Raw genomic sequence first — 17777 nt, 5'->3', positions numbered from 1 at the left:
GCAAATTATTATTAACAATAATTAAAAGTCTGTATTGCAAAGCATCATACCAGCCATAAATTGCATCATTACCACCATTAACCTGGCACTGTAGTGTATGATTTACTGTTGTACTCTCTTTGCTATTAGTGATTGATATCAATGTATGTACAACAGTTCTGGACATCTGGTTTTGCAAGCACTTACAGCTTATTCACTATATTGTATTCACACTTTCATATATATATATATATATATATAATATATATATTATATATATATATATATATATATATATATATACACGAAGTATGCGGTTCGACTTGTCCGATACAAAGTGCTCAATACAAAGTAGAAGCGAGATATATATGTTGCTGGAGAATTGAGTTTACAATTTCATCTCTACAACGTTGTTTCGTGAGTTCGCGATACTCACTCATCAGGAGACTAGACTAGGAGACTGTGTGTCTAGGAGACTAAGGTGTGTGTGTGTGTGTATTGTTTTACCTTTGTCTCGGGGGTCACCTGTTTTCAAAAGTTGGAATAAGGGGTCACCCGGCTTTGGAGGGTCAGTCACTTTCTCATGTCCGCGAACATTTATCCACCGCCCCCTCCTTGGCCTGAAGCACTGAACATTCCTAATGTTCGTTCCGGAACTCGATACCTATCTGGTATTTCAAGCTATGGAATCCCAATAACACGATTGGAACTAATTTGGGATAATTGGATTTTCATATTTTGCAAATTTCTCAAAAGTGTTAGGTGCCATATAGCTGAATGTTGCAATATCGCAAATTACTCATAAAAACAAGTGTGTAATATAAAAAGAAAAGCAGATGAGATAACATTTGTAGATTGAATCGACATTACTTCACCATCCAATTATCCAAAATTAGTTCCAATCGTGTTCAATTTACATTGACATCAATAACGATTGAAATAAAAGCATTGGCGAATTAGTGTTCTTCGAGTCAGCAAATAATAATCAAAGGAAACAATATGTAGATATTGAATGGGTGTAACCAGAACTCAACACTTGTCTGGTAGGCCCTATATCCAGCTCGGAAGCTCAATTTACAAGGACATTAATATGCTTTAACACAGCAACCACAAATTAGCGGGTTTTTTTTCAATTTTATTAGCAAAACAACAACACGGACACCAACAACGGCCAGATTAATAACTCCCTTGGGAGATATACACTACAGGTTGTTCCGAATTCTCAGGTACAGAAATTATTTGGAAAAGGATTCCCCGTTGGTGTTGGGTCTATAGTATAAGTATTTCAACCAGAAATATCCACTCTTTCAAACACCGTCCTCTCTGTTCAGATTAACATATAATTCCATGCCAAAAGTTCGGGGTTGTATCTGTTGCTGTCCTATTAGAGTTACTGACCAATCAAATTTATCATTCGTCACGGTGAATCTCACGTCGATTGAATCAGTCTATTTCAGTAAGAAACAGGCCGTCTGTTTCATGTCTTACAATTACATTTTTGTACAGGCGTGGAGGAAGTTCCTACCTCCACTTTAAATTGTTTAAGTATACTTATGACAGTAGTTGCTTTTTACTCTGTACTGATGATTGAGGTGTCACTGAAAAGTGTCCATAATTTATCTGCATGTTATACCCGTCGAATCATCGAAAATATTGCATTTCTATGGCAGTTTCGTGTTCCTTCGCCTTCCATCGCAGAGCGGCAATGCTAGAACATTGGCGGCCACTTTCCTTTGGCTTCGAAGAGGTCACCACTGGAGGCGATAGAGCGGGAATAGCCGGTGGTGGAGGTATTGTAATGCCGGCTGCTGACATCATCTGGCCGTAGTCAGCCGTCAGTGTCCCGTGGTGTAGGCTGAGGTCGCTATCGATTTCACACTGAAAAGGGACAGGGATCAAATGGAAGTTTCAGTTAAATTAAAACAGAAAAGTTCATTCTTCCCACAACCCTTTGCGTCCATTTTGTAATCGAAGGAACTGGACTGTGTGCTGGCCCTGGCATTTACATTTAACCACAGACAGTATAGGCGGCCTTGTAAATGTCGAATTAGACTAACTGTGTCAGCCACATTTACGTTCTCTTGAGAAACAACAAAATTGACAATGAATGAATGAATGAATGTGCTAACCACAGCAGAAAGTGTAAGTTTGTAAGGCCACAAGTACGCACTGTACAAGTCTGAACAGATAAGGCACATAGTTGCTTGTGAACAATTTTCCTCTGCTTTTTTCATGCAGTCAGGTAGTTTGGTATCGTATACTAAAAACACGGCAATAGCATAAAAAGGGCGTCGCCCTTGTAGGTGACATGGGATGAGAGCAGCCCTGTATTTTTGTCATGTACGTTCGGAGAGAATCTTCCTTAATAATCGCTTGTTGAACTAAAGAGAAAGGCGTTTTCAAACTTCTTCCCAACTCCCGAATATGCCATGTATCTGAATTTATAGGCTTACAAGGCTAAAATGTTTAGTATATTACATATTAATTTGAATAATTTCACCACAAGAAGTAACGATCAAAAAACAATTCCCCGATCTTTCGATTAAAAATTAGCGCCCAGAATCTTGATTGCTACGTAAATATAGCACAGGACAAGTGACAGATCCAGGCACAGACAAAACAATTGGCAAATTTTCGTCTTGCTTCTGTAAACTGATTTTTACTGCTGGAATTTGCAAAGGAATCGGTTGTATCGCTGAAAGTGATATTTCCAGTCATGTTACTGCGCGATAGTCCCGAAAGCCTTGTCAAAATTTTTATCCGTATATTGTTGTGCATATTAATAATAGAAGACGCCATCTTGGAGAAGCCCTAACAATGCGGAAACTGATAAAGAAAATAGGCGCGACAGCAGTGGATCAAAACGCAAAGTGAACCTTAAATGTCTGATAATTCGATGACAAATGTAGAACTATAGATAGCTTGAATTGTGATGGTCGTGTACTTAACGCTACGGTCAAGTGGCAGAGCTGCTGTAGAGTTGGGGGCTGGTACGATGTCAGGGTCCGTCAAATCTTGCAAACCACCAAAATTTCCCAGCTTTTCATACTTTCTCCATTTGGCGCGTCGGTTTTGAAACCAAATCTGCAATGTAAAAACAACAAACTTTATGATAGTCGGATATCGCAATAGCAAGAAAAGTTAACACAGCAAATTACGTCGTGAGACATTTCCACAAAATATCTAGACGTGGATTACACATTTGCTGACTGTAATACATAACACATGTTACGAAATTTATGCTTCTGACGACAATTTTGGGAAGTGTTTATTTGTTTTTTTGAAATTTGAATTATTTTCTGTTCTAAATGTTTTTATTGGATTTATTTTAGTTCAAAAACAAACTCGTTGCACGACTTATATTAAGCTATCTCACGCGTTCCTTTTTCCTTGTATGTTGTTTGACGAGACAGAATATTGCACTGCAAATTTATGTCTGTCTTTACGCTCTGTCAGTATCGTGAGAGAGAGTGTATATGAGTTCTGCAACTTGTGTGCCACAAGCAGCTCGCGAGCGCCCTCAGCGCTGACTCATACATACCTGTACTCGCTGCTCTGGTAGATCTGTCTTGCTGGCCAACTGATCTCGCGTGTGTACATCCGGGTAGTGTGTAACCTTGAATATCGATTCAAGCTCCTGAAGCTGGTCTGGTGTAAATGTTGTTCGCGCTCGTCGCTTTGTCTTTCGGCACATATCTACGTCTGGACGGAAAAACCAAAGACAATTGGTTAAGTTATACATCCACAAATGTCACGTGTATAAGGTGAAGTGAAATATGTTCCAGAACCAAAAACCACATCAATTTTTCATCCATCGAACCATACGTTTCTACCCTTTCTTTGAATTCGGTTCATGACTTTCATTTCGGATGACCAACACCTATATGAGGTCATCATCCTCAATAGACATAAAAACTAAGAATTTAATCGAAAAAAATATATTTAAACAACACAAGAACAACTTAGATGTTTCTGGTCACTTGACACCAACGAGCAAACAAATGTTACATATTCCCTCCTCTGTCTCAGTCTTTCTCTGACTGTCCGTCAGTCATTCTGTCTGTCTGTCTGTCTGTCTGACTTACTCAGAATGACTCTCTCCCACTCTCTAAGAATGACTCTCTCTCTCTCTCTCTCTCTCTCTCTCTCTCTCTCTCTCTCTCTCTCTCTCTCCTCTCTCTCTCTCTCTCCTCTCTCTCTCTCTCTCATCTCTCTCTCTCTCTCTCTCTCTCTCTCTCTCTCTCTCTCTCAAACATATGTGAAGTCCATATTTCTGCAATTCAAGCATTTTAAATGTGTAGATCAAATACCTTTGTGTCTATCAGTGCTGTCGGTATAATTGTTATTGTTGTCATCGATTTCATCACAATCGTGATCCGCGAGATGATCGTGCGCCCTCTTGCGTTTCTCCTCAAATCGTGTTCTTTCTTGTCTCGACTCTTCGCGTTCAGGAAGTTCGTCTTTGCGCTCTGAGAAGTTTTCAATCTCAGCAGTTGGAGTTTCCGTTTCCATGGTATTGCTCACCACATCAATGTAGCCTATATCATCACTAGAGGGCGTACATCTATTTTCATCGCGGCTGATGTCTTGGTCACTCGTTTGCGATTGTTCAGTATCTTGTTTGTCAAGTTTTGGAGATCGCCTCCTTGGATGTTGCTGCCTCGGCGATAGATTTGTAGAATCTCTGACAACGGAGTGATAAGGAAGGCGTCTCGGATGCTTTGATGTTTCCACGTGATATCCGTGATATTGCGATGGTGATATCGGCGACTGAAGCAGAGAACCTGACAGAGAAAGATAATGGCGAAAATGCAACGTCATCACAATTCACAAATTGGTCGCGAAAAGTAACAATGATTCTTTTTACGATTTTTGTCTGACTGTTAGCCACAGATCCTTGTTCTATTCCCCAAAGCACGTTGATATGCAGCATTCAGATCGTCAACTCAACCAGCCTCTACATGTGTGAACTCCGTTGTTACAGCTGCAAAACTAAAGATCCTAGTTCAATCTTAAAGCATAGACACTACACTGTGAATCAATATTGATTCTTAGAAGATATAATTTTAAAACTTATGTTACTCAATCGCCAAACCGTTACACTTTCACTTTTTGACCCCCCCTCCCCAAGGACCTCTGATGTGGTGTGTACGACTGTTTACGAAAATGCTGCGTTTTCTACGGCTTTTTACGGGATTAAGACTTTGTGCGTTGGCATGTTTGGCATTTTTACATTATGCTGAATCTCTATAAAAACTGCAGGTAACAATCATCCGATTTAATTAGACTTGGCAAATTGGCAAAGGGAACAAAGTTAGAGTTGAAACCTGGAGTCAATGCGTATTCGGGTGACTGGAAAACGACCTCGAAATGTTTAAGCTTTGCTGAACATGTTTCTGATTATTTCGGATCGATATTGTCGCATAACGGCTCTTCTTTCATCACGGTAGGGTTGTTGGCGTGCTAATATCTATGGATAGGTAATGAGATAATACAGACTATAGTTTTCACTGTGTTTCGTACAGTGTAGAGTCCGTCGTTTGAGGGCGCTTTTTCAGGGGCGTGTTCAATATCAAGGAAATTATTTATTGGCTGAAAGAGCGGTAAATAATTTCAAAAGTTAGAGTAGGTACAAACGGAGCTTTACAAGAGGAAATTAAGACAGATTATGCGATAAAACTAAACTAGAATTCCATCCCAGATTGACAGAAGATCAAATATTATGTTACAGATTTAAATTGAGAACTATGAACTGAGTTGCCGAACAGTGATGCCAACATCAAATTGCTGCACTAGAATTTTAGGATGTGAGATGGCATCAGGTCAAAGGTCGAAGTAGCCAAAAGTGGACTTATCTAAAACTTTACAAAACCTCTTTATCCAGTAATTTTAATTCGACAAGAATCGTAAGCAACAGGGGTGATTTAAATTGAGATATTCCACGAAAGCGGCCCGGTCTAATCACAGGAAGCATGGCCGAAATTTGTAATTCAAATCAATGGGGAACGTCGCATTTGTGGCCAAGATGAAACTCCGGTAAAACTTTTACTGAAGAGAAAAGGAATTTTGGAGAAAAATGTATTTCTCACGTTGTTGCAAGACAATACACCACAAAGTGTTAGCTCGTTTGAGAAGCATACATTTTGCAACATTTGGAAATTCAGTTGTTCGTCATATGGTTTAGGTCGCCCTTCAATCTCATGCACTGAACTCAAACACTATTGGTCTTCATGAATCAATACTCTGTACATTATTTATCAGAGGAACACAGTTGATGATTATGTACTTAAAATGTTCAAGCCTGGCGTTACTTGTAGGTAAAGGATGTGCCTTGAGCACCTTTTATTTATATCGCATCATTGACATTTTGTTTTTTCTTTCAAATTGCCTGCTTTTCCCATTATTCTTCTGCACTTGTTCCGTTTGCTGTACTTAGTTACAGTTATGCGGACATGACGCTTCACGTGGCTGATGAAATGTTTATTAGTGAGTAATTTTAACTTTCGTTAAAAAAAGGAGAAAAAAAGAGCCGATTGCAACATTGATCGATCGATCGACGTATTTTCCGTTCTACTTGGTTTGCCAATTAACATGCACGCATGGTGTCGCTGAAATGATAAAGCAGACATGTTTTCAAGTCGTAAGATGACACGGAAGGGATCTTATACATGATACAAAAGTCTTGATTTCTTTCGTTTATGCTGACCGTAACCACTATGCACTGTTCTCTTGTTTGTTTTGTTTTGTTTTTTGGGATTTTTTTTTTCAACTGGTTCTGAAATCATGAAATTTCTCGTTTCAAAGTAACAGCTGTGGTGACTTATACCACTACCAACCGCGTACCCTGACACACCATTGAAAGAAAAACAATAATTACGGAATAAGGAAACGCCCTGCTTTGTACTAGTAGAAAAAATCTTGTATTCGGAAAGAGCGGTATATATAAAACATCCAACTTCTGGAAACGGAATCTTAACAAATGCACAATTCTCTGCGTTTATAAGATACGAAATCGGGAAACTTAAAGTTGTTGTATGTCATCAGCTGAGTCTAGGCTCCGGGCTCAAATATCAAGCAACTCACAAGGGCGAAAATATAAGTAAACGTCATTCATGTTTCATTCTTTCATTTGGTCGCTCAGGGGGCCGGGGAGGGGAGGAGTTGGACGAAGGGAGACTTAGGGATTGAAACTTGAGCACACTAAGAATCTCTGGTGATACGAGGTCGTCAAAGAAATCAAAGCCTGACTGTCTCTCACTCTGTACAGAGTCACGAACGTAACGCTCCAATCAGTGACTGTCACCCACTAACCCAAAGGTCACTCACATATAATTGATGTCATCCCTATCTTATCTTATCCCCTATTGGGATTTTATTGATTTCATATGATGGGTTTTTTTCCTTCACCTCGGTCGTAAAAAGCTTAATAAAACGCGTATTTTGAACCAATTTTACAGGAGACGTGACTGTCGATAGTAACTGAAATATTTTTACCAATACAGAGTTAACAGTTTCCAAAAATACCCCAAAAGCTAAGAATTGTCGATTGTCCTCGGATCAATAGAGCGTACCAAATTGTCGACAATTAACTTAAGCCTCTACCAAAACAGAAGCAAATTCACTGAATGGTGTATTTTCTGCACCATTTTAATTATCGTTGATGGATTTCATCATCGAACTGACTGCACTGTTCCATTAGACAAACGCATGTTTTTATAATGGTGTGTGAGGCAACATAATCTCTCAAAGAAATTCGAATCATTGACCTTTTGAACTGTTGAACTCGGGGCTGTCATCACCAGAACATGGTCAATGGTCATTTTCGTGGGTATCATCACAAAGTCCACAAAATACAGTACCCGTGTTGTACAGTGTAGTGTACGTGTGTTTCACTTCTAGAGATTTTCCTTTAAAGAATATTTTCTCTGTAAGTTTAGTTAAGAAACAATGTCTTACTCTGGCTGGATAAATTCGGTAGAGTTTGAAAATTTACTGACTATATATTGGGCAACCTTGGTATTCGTGGTGAGACGAGCAACTTCAGCAACAACTTTCAAATTGGTTTTCACAGTGTAGATGTGACAAACAATTCTGGTAACCCAGATGACATTAGCCGATCACTGTGACCTTTACGCCCAGGCTATGTCATGTATCAAAACTATCAGTATCAAAGAATCCGATGAACGCCACAGTTGATCTCTAGAGAAGAGGACTTTCATGTTCTATGTAAGACCGTGACTTTTGTTGGTTCATTGTTTCAGTGTGCACGATCACGTAGAATGCCACGGTTATCTGTGATTTAACTTCGTAGGGCAGGTAATGTTCATTTTTGTTTCGCACAACTACTAAACCATGGGACCACACGTACACTTTAGTCATTTTATGTGTCAAGCTAGCTTCCTTCAATTTTTGAAGTCCAAACTTTTGCATATTTTCATATTTTCCAATCTCTTCCTGTCCTTGAAAGACAAACACGAGAAACCGACGTCTGTCTGAAACAACACAAGAAAACGACGCGTCTGCAACTCAAACAATCAACAGGTGTCTGGCTGCCTTGTACGTATGGACGACGAAATGATCAACGTAACATCCGGACTTACACAACCTAATGACAAACACGCCACGCTCAAAATTGTCATGGATGTATAAAACGTCTCTTTACAACTTGTAATCAAAGCGATCACACGCCCTAACCCAAACAAACCTTATCGCCCGCAATCGACCCATACAAACGCCGAGCACTAAAAGTCGTTAAACGCTTTAGCTATATTTGTTAAAGACGTGCTGTTGACTCGCCGATGCGGCGGTCTCTTAAGAGATACCGGGGTTTCATAGAAGACAGTCGTGCGATCCGAAGAGTTTGGAGTCTAATTGTGTTATCTCTGTCACCCCGATTGTAGGTATCTACCGACCGAGCTGTGAGTTGCTTGTTCTCATCAAAACCTAGCAATATGAAATTGGATCCCTAATTAGAATGGATGCCGGTTGCTAGGCACACTCTGGTTTATTACGTTCACTATCTGAAGACAGCGCGCTGCATTGATTGGCTAATATTTACCCTCGACCTCTCACCCAGTTTACTCCTTGACAAAAGTGATGATTTGATGAAGACGTTACCATCCAGAGGGATCTTTATTAGTTTTTGCGTAAAACGGGCTCATTAATTAGGAAAATAGTTGAATACCCAAAATTGGGGGATGTAGCTTCCGTCTTTATCAATATTACGCGGAATTTCCGCCTTTAACACAATCCACAAATTCCACCTCCAAAAATTGGTTTTTGACGCTAGTGGCGTTTGTTCTTGAGTCAAGCGAATACGCTTCGCGCGCGCACACACACGCGCAGGCGCATTCACGAACGCACGCTCACAGGTGTGGAGATCTTCATTGTCCGAATAATCAACGTGCAGCGCATATTTTGTTCTCTGCGAATGCAATGTCCGTAAAATGCGGTCACTCACTGACGTCCTAGCACACGTTAGGGCGATGAAAGGTATGCATTTTGACCGTCTAGTCATGTCTAAATGATGTCAGGCGCGTAGTGTTTTAATGCCATGTAAGTTATGTGGAATACTGCCAGGGCGCGCTGATTTGTGTCTGATTAAACATTGAATTACCTTTCCTTTGGTCTAGCCACACTATCGATACTTTTTTTCAGACTTGAGAATATCTTGCATTTAGTCGTAAATTTAAATTATTTCAGAATTCGTTATAATTGATAGTAGTTGTCATCAAATATAATGTGGTGAACGAGACAGGCAGACAGAGACAGGACAGATAGACAGAGACAGACAGACAGGTTGAGACGGGGAGCAAGAGAAACGTACACACGGAGCGTTGGTAGGCGGATATACGCTTCTGTAGTTGAATGGTACGATTTGGATTTACAAGTGTCCAGACGGTTTTAAGCGTAACCCATTACCCTAACGTAACCCTTGACGCACCACGAACTCATTAAAGACCCTGGGTGTGTTAGATGGGGATAAACCCTACCAATTAGCGATATCGTTTGGGACTTTTGCCCATTCTCTTCAAAAACAGCCCCGCTACTTTTCGAAAATACGGAGAAAATCAGAACAACACTTAGAACAGAATGATCCAAAATTGCACTGATTCCCTGACCTCGCCAGCAATAAATGTCTGACTGAAGATATTAATGATCACCACCGGAATTTTAAAGCAAACTGACTCTCCATAAAAGCAGAGTCGTCACTTAGGCAGCAAGCACCATGCAAAAGAACTCGCTGGCCGTCCGATAATACCGCCGCAAATTGGCCTCGTCTCTATGGAAACGCGCTGCAATTGGCCGCGACGCACTCCAGAGCGGCAGCCGAAGCGGATGGTAAAACCAATAATGTCCTTGTAGCACTCCAGCAAGAGTGTACTTCTCCACCGGAAGATTTCAACTAATGATTCCACATCGAATGTTTACACGCCGATTGCCAGCGAATGTGCCGTTCATCATTTTTAAGACTCATTAAAAAAACCCGTCGCTTGTAGCGCTGCAGCGGTGATCCGGCGAAGGGCCAATACTCTCGTAGTGTAATTACGGGATTGTAAAGTTCTTAATGGGGCTTTATGCAGTTGTGAAACTATAAATCATTGTAATATATGAGAATTGACTTCATTACAGATAATCCAAGGTTGGCCGAGTAGATATAATAAACGTGGGTAATTCTAGTGCTAATACGTCACTACAGGCGTGCACCGTCACCAGATATAGAAGTGCTATGTTCGGAACAAATATGGATCGTTTTTATGGCTTTTCCGATTAGACGTTGAACGTAGCGTGCTGTCGCTTCTCTGTCATGCTTCTTTGCTGTGAGTAAATTCAGTGAGTGCCAACAGAATATTAAAAATATGTGCACGGAGACGGGAGAGGGACAGATGAAGTAATATCAAGACGGATCATGGGTAATATTTGGGCGGGAGGGGGGGGGGAGGCTGAAGATAGAGTGAGAGGAGGTCGCCAGAATGGCAGAATGGGGATATGAAGGAGACATAAACGCATGCAGACTTGGAAGCTCATGGAGGAAGGTGAATCTTCAATGTAATATGACATCAAAAACAGGTCAAATAGTCAGTATCATTTCAGGTATATGGATAATTTACCAGGCTCAAGAAACAAATACAAAATTACAATAACAACGTGGCCAGCTTGAACGACTGCTTTGTGGTGGTACAAGGTGTCCCGAACGGGTAAACATCTCCGTACTTATATGCCACGGGACTTCTTAAACTATCTAACTAATTATAATATCTTTCTACCTGGCAGTTTCATTTTGAAGGTAGTACAAACATATGTATGTATACATATGTATGTATGTATGTATGTATGTATGTATGTATGTATGTATGTATGTATGTATGTATGTATGTATGTATGTATGTATGTATGTATGTATGTATGTATGTATGTATGTATGTATGTATGTATGTATGTATGTATGTATGTATGTATGTATGTATGTATGTATGTATGTATGTATGTATGTATGTATGTATGTATGTATGTATGTATGTATGTATGTATGTATGTATGTATGTATGTATGTATGTATGTATGCATGCATGTATGCATGCATGCATGCATGCATGTATATATGTATCTATGTATCTATGTATCTATGTATCTATGAATGTATGCATGCATGCATGCATGTATATATGTATGTATGTATGTATAATGTATGTATCTATGTATCTATGAATGTATCTATGTATGTATCTATGTATGTATGTATGCACATGTATATATGCACATGTATCTCGCTGTCTTTTAATTAAAAAATGTTTCAGCAAAGATGTAAAAATGGCGTTGAAGGATCGGACAAAACGGGCTATATAGTTAAATCTGACGTGTGATTAGACAATGACAAAACAACGAAGTCGACAACAACGATAGAAGCAGCAAACCAGTCTTCAACAACAAGCATGAAACCGAACCATACATGCACTGATTTAATTTCATTGTTACAATGTTTGAGAGAGAGAGAGAGAGAGAGAGAGAGAGAGAGAGAGAGAGAGAGAGAGAGAGAGAGAGAGAGAGAGAGAGAGAGAGAGAGAGAGAGAGAGAGCAATGTTGTCATGACTTTGTCACATATGTCGATGAGAATAGACGGCAAACTAGTGCAGCATCGTAGCAGACGTTTTGCTTCACGTTGGACTCCAGTCATTTACAGACGGGTTCGGGTAAAAAGAAAACGCTCACTGCAAGCTTGGGACAATTCTTGCGTTTAAAATTACGTTTGTGTACTGATCCAAGTTCCAAAGATTTTGATCAAAGCCAATTAATTTTTTGTTCGATCAAATCTGTCAAGCATTCGTACCACTTTGTCAGCCATTCATACGCACCGCTATGATCAACTGATGATGCGAATTATTACAATTCATGACGTTGACTAGTATCACACAGATAAGAACCAAACGACACTACGTTTAGTTCAGAGAGCAATTTCAACTTAAAGTTTGAAATAAGGTATTCTTAATATGCAATATCTAAGATCGAAGTTTTAAGTCACGTGCTTAAAAACAAACCTTTTTTCATCCTTGTTTTCTTTGAATATATCGACATTGTTCAATTGACAGTCGTATCAATATCCTTCAAAATATCTGAAAATTCTTGTTCGTATATAATAGGCGAACTATTGCGTCGTTTGGCAGAACTATCCTTCAGTACTCCAGTAAAGTTTTGACATGTGTTGTTTTCCGAAAGATATTTAATGTACCTAGGGATGTAATTTAATGCAATACACTTGTTATTGTCATCCCAGTCACTTTTTTGATCGAAATTACAGGTTCAACTTTTTTTTGTTTCCCGCTCAGTATATGAACTGTTACGCTCCTATTCCTGTCGAATACGATGGTACGACACGTTCGCGAGGAACGGCTATTGGGAAGGATCATAGACTGTCTGACGCTTCGTCCCAGCTGCAGTATCTTATTCCAACTTTGCAAAAAGTTGTAGGTGATCATCCTTCTCACATTTCGCTACTAAACGAAACGCGGCGTGAAAATTTCAAAACTTAAGTACATATTTGCCTTCCCTCGCAGAGGTAACACATGTTTTAGTCCTCGTTAATGAAACATGTTATTTTTAATTTTTATATTCCAAAGTTATTTTATCGTTTGATCATGAAAGGCTGTTCATCGTGCAAAAGATCATTGTATGAGAAATGTTCAAAACCGGTGCATTCAAAAACTGTGAACACAAAATGTCGTTCTGAGTTTCGTACCTTAGCCGAGACATTTCAAGTTGTTTCCAATTTATAGAACATGCCGATTGCTTTGGTTAAAATGTCTGAAAACGAGAGATTGCCATCAAAAGACATAAAAAATCACTGTCACGGGCTGGCAACACCTTTTAATTGCGACATAAATAAGAATTGTCCCTCATAAAAGACATGGCGAATTTCAGGTCAAAGAGAGACAATTCGTAATACAGGCTAGACGTGACGTCACGCTAAGGACAGAACAAGAATGGCACAGGACACGATATGACTAAGGCTTTTGGCCCAAAATTTAAAGTCGCCCCGAACAAGGAACGTCACAATAGCCGAATGGTGTGTAGTAGTAAATATTGTACACTGTCAGATATTCTCTGCTAAACTACGTCTATGCAAATTTTGTCATGAGCTCGTCAATGTGACAAATTTCAAAGCCAATTTTATTTTCGTAAAAATCATTCACTAGCCGGAACTGTCTCCCGCCTTGCCAACAGGGTTTAACAGATATGATGTCAGCCTCGTTCGATAATACCGTGTTTAGGGAGTCACGCGAATGCGAAATAATCGGAAAATATTTGGCCACCAAAGGTGGAGACTGCATATTCAAGTTATTACTTTTCATTTGTAGGTTTTCCGGCACTTGGAAATGGCTGATTTAATTGCAGTCAGAATGGCTTTACAATTCGTACCACTACATTTCAACAGCCTTGCATTCATAAATAAACCGAACGAAACAGTTTACAGAAACTTATTATCGTTTTTTTTTCTTCAAAACAAAGGCACAAAATATGTCACTTTGTACAAATGAGTGTGTCCTCTTTGTGAAAGACGTGGAATTCGTAGTTATCCGGGGCACAATATCGTTTGAACTAGCATTTTGAAAAAAAAAAACAATTAACGGTAAATTAGGGGACATGAAATATTTTACTCAGTTGATTTTTTCGAATAGTGATGGCGTAAGTACACATGTCCTCCTACTCTGAAGGGCTTTGCCTGATGGGAACAATTGAATCGTGGATCTGGGTGAAATTTCCATTGTGGTTTTTATGCAACAAATAATGCCACGAGTAAAAGAGCTTATCTCCCCTTTGTAAGCTTTACCTAAGGGCTGCCATTGTAAGCACACTGAATTGACACAACGACAAACCGCTAAATTCACAAAATACTTGAACGAGAAAAAGGAACTCAGATGAGTCTCCTCTCGTATTTGGGGGATTTTGTCAAAGTTGAAAGAAAACTATTGAAGCAAAATTGCTGCCCTATTGGTGAAAAAATTCCTGTCATAGTACTTTACTGTGATGAAACCACCACGGCTATGGCTCTTTAAGACTGCCTCAATGCAGGAGGCGACACCATGCAATTTAGAAGTTGTCGTAACGGTAGCACGTTTTCGTAAACACAACTTGTAAAATTGTTCAGTCTTATGTGTGATTTCTCACGACACTGTCAGAACACAGCGTGCTTTCCCTAAAGTACATACACAACAGCGAAAAATTTCTGCCGTCTTCTTTCAGTTGGCTGACAAAAATAATCGATACGCATATCTTGGAATGTATGCTGAAATTAATTCGCTATTTCCGACATTCTTCTCCTGTTTTCAAGACATGCCATCCTAAGGTAACTGCAAAAATTCAGTTCATGCAGTAAAACACAGTAAGGCCTCTCGCCACTGTGTTAAAGTTTTAGATTTGAAGTTCTTAATGTCTTTGCGCTCCTAAGTTTTTTCTCTCAAGAGTAATTCGTGCTTTTGTCCTCAAGTTTCAGTATTCTGTCGCTAAATTTAAATTTGTATTATGATTATATCGTTTGCGAATTTATTAGTTATATTACGCTTGTAGAATGCGTGAGCAAATTGTTCGGGTACGCTGCAGTGAAACGTGGATGAGTTTTACATTGTTAAGAGAACTTGGCAGTAGAAGTACCTCGCTTACCTGATGGGTGTATGAGAAAAGGCGGCTGTGCGGTGAACGAAGAATAAAGCAGGCCATAATCGGGTGGCATCGTTCCGAGCTTTCCGATCTGCACCAGGTAATCGTTGTAAACCTGTTGACTGTACGGCCACGTATAGTGGACGCCGTGCTGGGCCATCGGCACACCTGTCGCCATGATGGCGGCCCGGGAGCTGTCGGTGGTGCTCGTAACATTGTCGGAGCGCTGGTGTCCACGAATCCTCCCCGGCGCCTTGCCGTTGTCCTCTTTTAATATTTCGTCGATGGAGTAACGGAGTGTAGGCTTGGTAGTGGCCATAATAGGGTGCGTGTTGTACACAGACCGCCGGTAAAGAGGCACAGGGCGGCGGCGTCAAGTCAGTCTACTGAAGTATGCTGTGTTCGCTGGAGGCGCAGTAGACCTATGGAGGTTGACGAAGCTTTACGTCTGACGGTTTACCAATTTTGTGGCTGTTCTAACATTTACTGATCACTTTGTCAATCGTGTCTTACGTCGGCATGCGAGATGTACTGTGGTTTTATTTATTCGGTAATTTTTGATAAGGGACCGTGCCATTTCGTGAGAGGGTAGACGTGATTGTCAAAAAGAATAAAACGTCATCGAACGTTTCCTTCACTCCAGTCTGGCAGTCATATACCCCACTTTATGAAATAACTAAGCACGGTTATTATCCGTGGGAGAGAAATGAAAGTCTTTCATGCTGTCCACGATGAAGTTTAATCAGTCGTGTTTGCAACCTTTGTCCACACCCACCCCACCTTGCAAATGGTTTTGTCCACCCCGAATTGGTTTTACCACGACAATTAGCACTCCACAACACCGGGGCGTGTGTCGTGCCTACTGGTCAAAAATCCACAACTGTGATCAGACGGGACATTCAAAACCTGGATCATGTGCATATTCGGGGTTGAAAGTCTGCCTTACGAAGTTTATGTGGTTAGTAACCAGAGAATGTACAAATCATTACTCCATTACCGACGAGATAAATTCGATGTCAATATTGTGTGTGTTATGAACCATAAAACCGTTGAGTAAATAGTCGAATAATTGGTTGCCAAGTTTCGAAGTTGGCGCCTGTAAGGGCGTCCTCACAGCGCTTTAAATATCAATTTGTAGACTGAGGCAGTCTGACCCACTAGACGAAAACGGAGTCGACGTCATCATCATACATGTCTCAATTTTTGGTAGACTCTACGATGGTTCAGCCTTCCACCACACCTCAAAAATGTTGGTCCGATGAAATCAAATAATCATATCCCCTCATTCTGGTCGTTCCACTCATCAGATCTTGTAGCACTTACCAAATATCTACCTTGTAACTTTAACGGACTGATAGTTTTGAACTCCGGAGAAAACTCCGATTGGCGACCCTCGAGACGCTGCTTTCGCTTCACAACTTCAATGGTGATTTTTTTAGAACAAAGGTACATACAGCAAAGTTTAGCAAAGTTGTCGAAATGATGATATTGTTTAGTTTAAGCGACGATCATAGTGCTTTAAGGAGACGAAACACGGGAAATAACAGCGTGAGTTATTTCGCATGATCGTAGGCCTATTTGCGGATCCCACCTGTTATTACTTTTTAACCCAACGACTTTTTCAAGCAATCAAGCCTTGAAAAAATTTCACTAGCTACCGGTTTTATGATTTCCAAGGCGAATACTCATGTAGTATTGGAAGAAACTACACGAACTTTACCTTCTCGTAGCCATAGCAAAGAGTCTCAGAGTAAAAGTCTGCCAATGTCATCGGGTTGTCACTTTATGTAGCTTGAGTAAGTTAATGAATGTAAGGAAATCAAATATATTCAACAGTTGTTCAACTTTGACCCTTCGCGGTGAAAAAAGCAGTCCGTTCGTCAATTAAGTTTAGGGTTATGCGCACCGCATGCACAAGTTACAGCATGAATCCCAGCATACAGATCCATGGTAGCTTACATCAGAATCGGGGTGCACGTGACTGGAATGGTCACGACTGTTCTGTCGGATGTTGTGGCCCCGTTCACAAAGCCATTCCACGGGACTCTTCCCTTTGCAATGAACAGAAGGATTGTGTTAGATGTGGCTTCGACAATCGCCACAGCGCCACCAAATAGCAAATAAATACGACATACCAAGCTGTCTACAAAGGAAGAAGCAGTGGGTGAAAACTTTATATGCGGAACGTTTATGATATTAGGGGACTGTGACGTTCGGGAAATATAATGTGGTCGAGTTTTACTTTCGTATCAGTTTTGCTGGTATGGTCTTACTTTTCAAGTCCTTGTTTGGTTCATACGTCGGTAGGTACGCCAAGAGGTGATGTGATGTGCATCGCATCTAGACAACACACAGTGATATCGCTAATCCATAGGTAAACCCACTTCAATTACTGCGCCTTGTTATATGAAGTGCGCCTCCTTGGTGACCATCTAAGAAGTCGGCGAAGATCTAAAGCTCACTTTAATTGGATTAATTAGTTTTGCAGTTGCACTTACAAGCATTACGGCAGTAATCTGATAAAAAACCAACCGATACGGTGTGCTAATCCCAAATGCAATGTGACGGTGCTCTTTGAAGGGGCGGCTCTCCGGCAAAACTGTTCGGCGACACGGCTTCCTCGTCAAGCAGTTCCTTCACACTGG

General features: G+C 40.3%; 1 protein-coding gene across 1 annotated transcript; it reads right to left on the bottom strand.

The window, feature by feature from the left end:
* Nucleotides 1-1109: 1109 nt before the first annotated feature.
* LOC139129446 (retinal homeobox protein Rx2-like) lies at nt 1110-15665 on the bottom strand. Its single transcript, XM_070695080.1, has 5 exons — nt 15136-15665; nt 4290-4763; nt 3521-3681; nt 2929-3063; nt 1110-1857 (listed from the first exon to the last, which is right to left on the bottom strand). Exons 1-5 carry the CDS (start codon nt 15449-15451, stop codon nt 1621-1623), a joined length of 1323 nt encoding a protein of 440 aa, XP_070551181.1. The 5' UTR covers nt 15452-15665; the 3' UTR covers nt 1110-1620.
* Between the last annotated feature and the right edge of the window lie 2112 nt (nt 15666-17777).

This window comes from Ptychodera flava, chromosome 1 (genome assembly GCF_041260155.1).
Source record: "Ptychodera flava strain L36383 chromosome 1, AS_Pfla_20210202, whole genome shotgun sequence".
Lineage (NCBI taxonomy): Eukaryota > Metazoa > Hemichordata > Enteropneusta > Ptychoderidae > Ptychodera > Ptychodera flava.
This window is presented reverse-complemented; position numbering and strand designations above follow the sequence as displayed.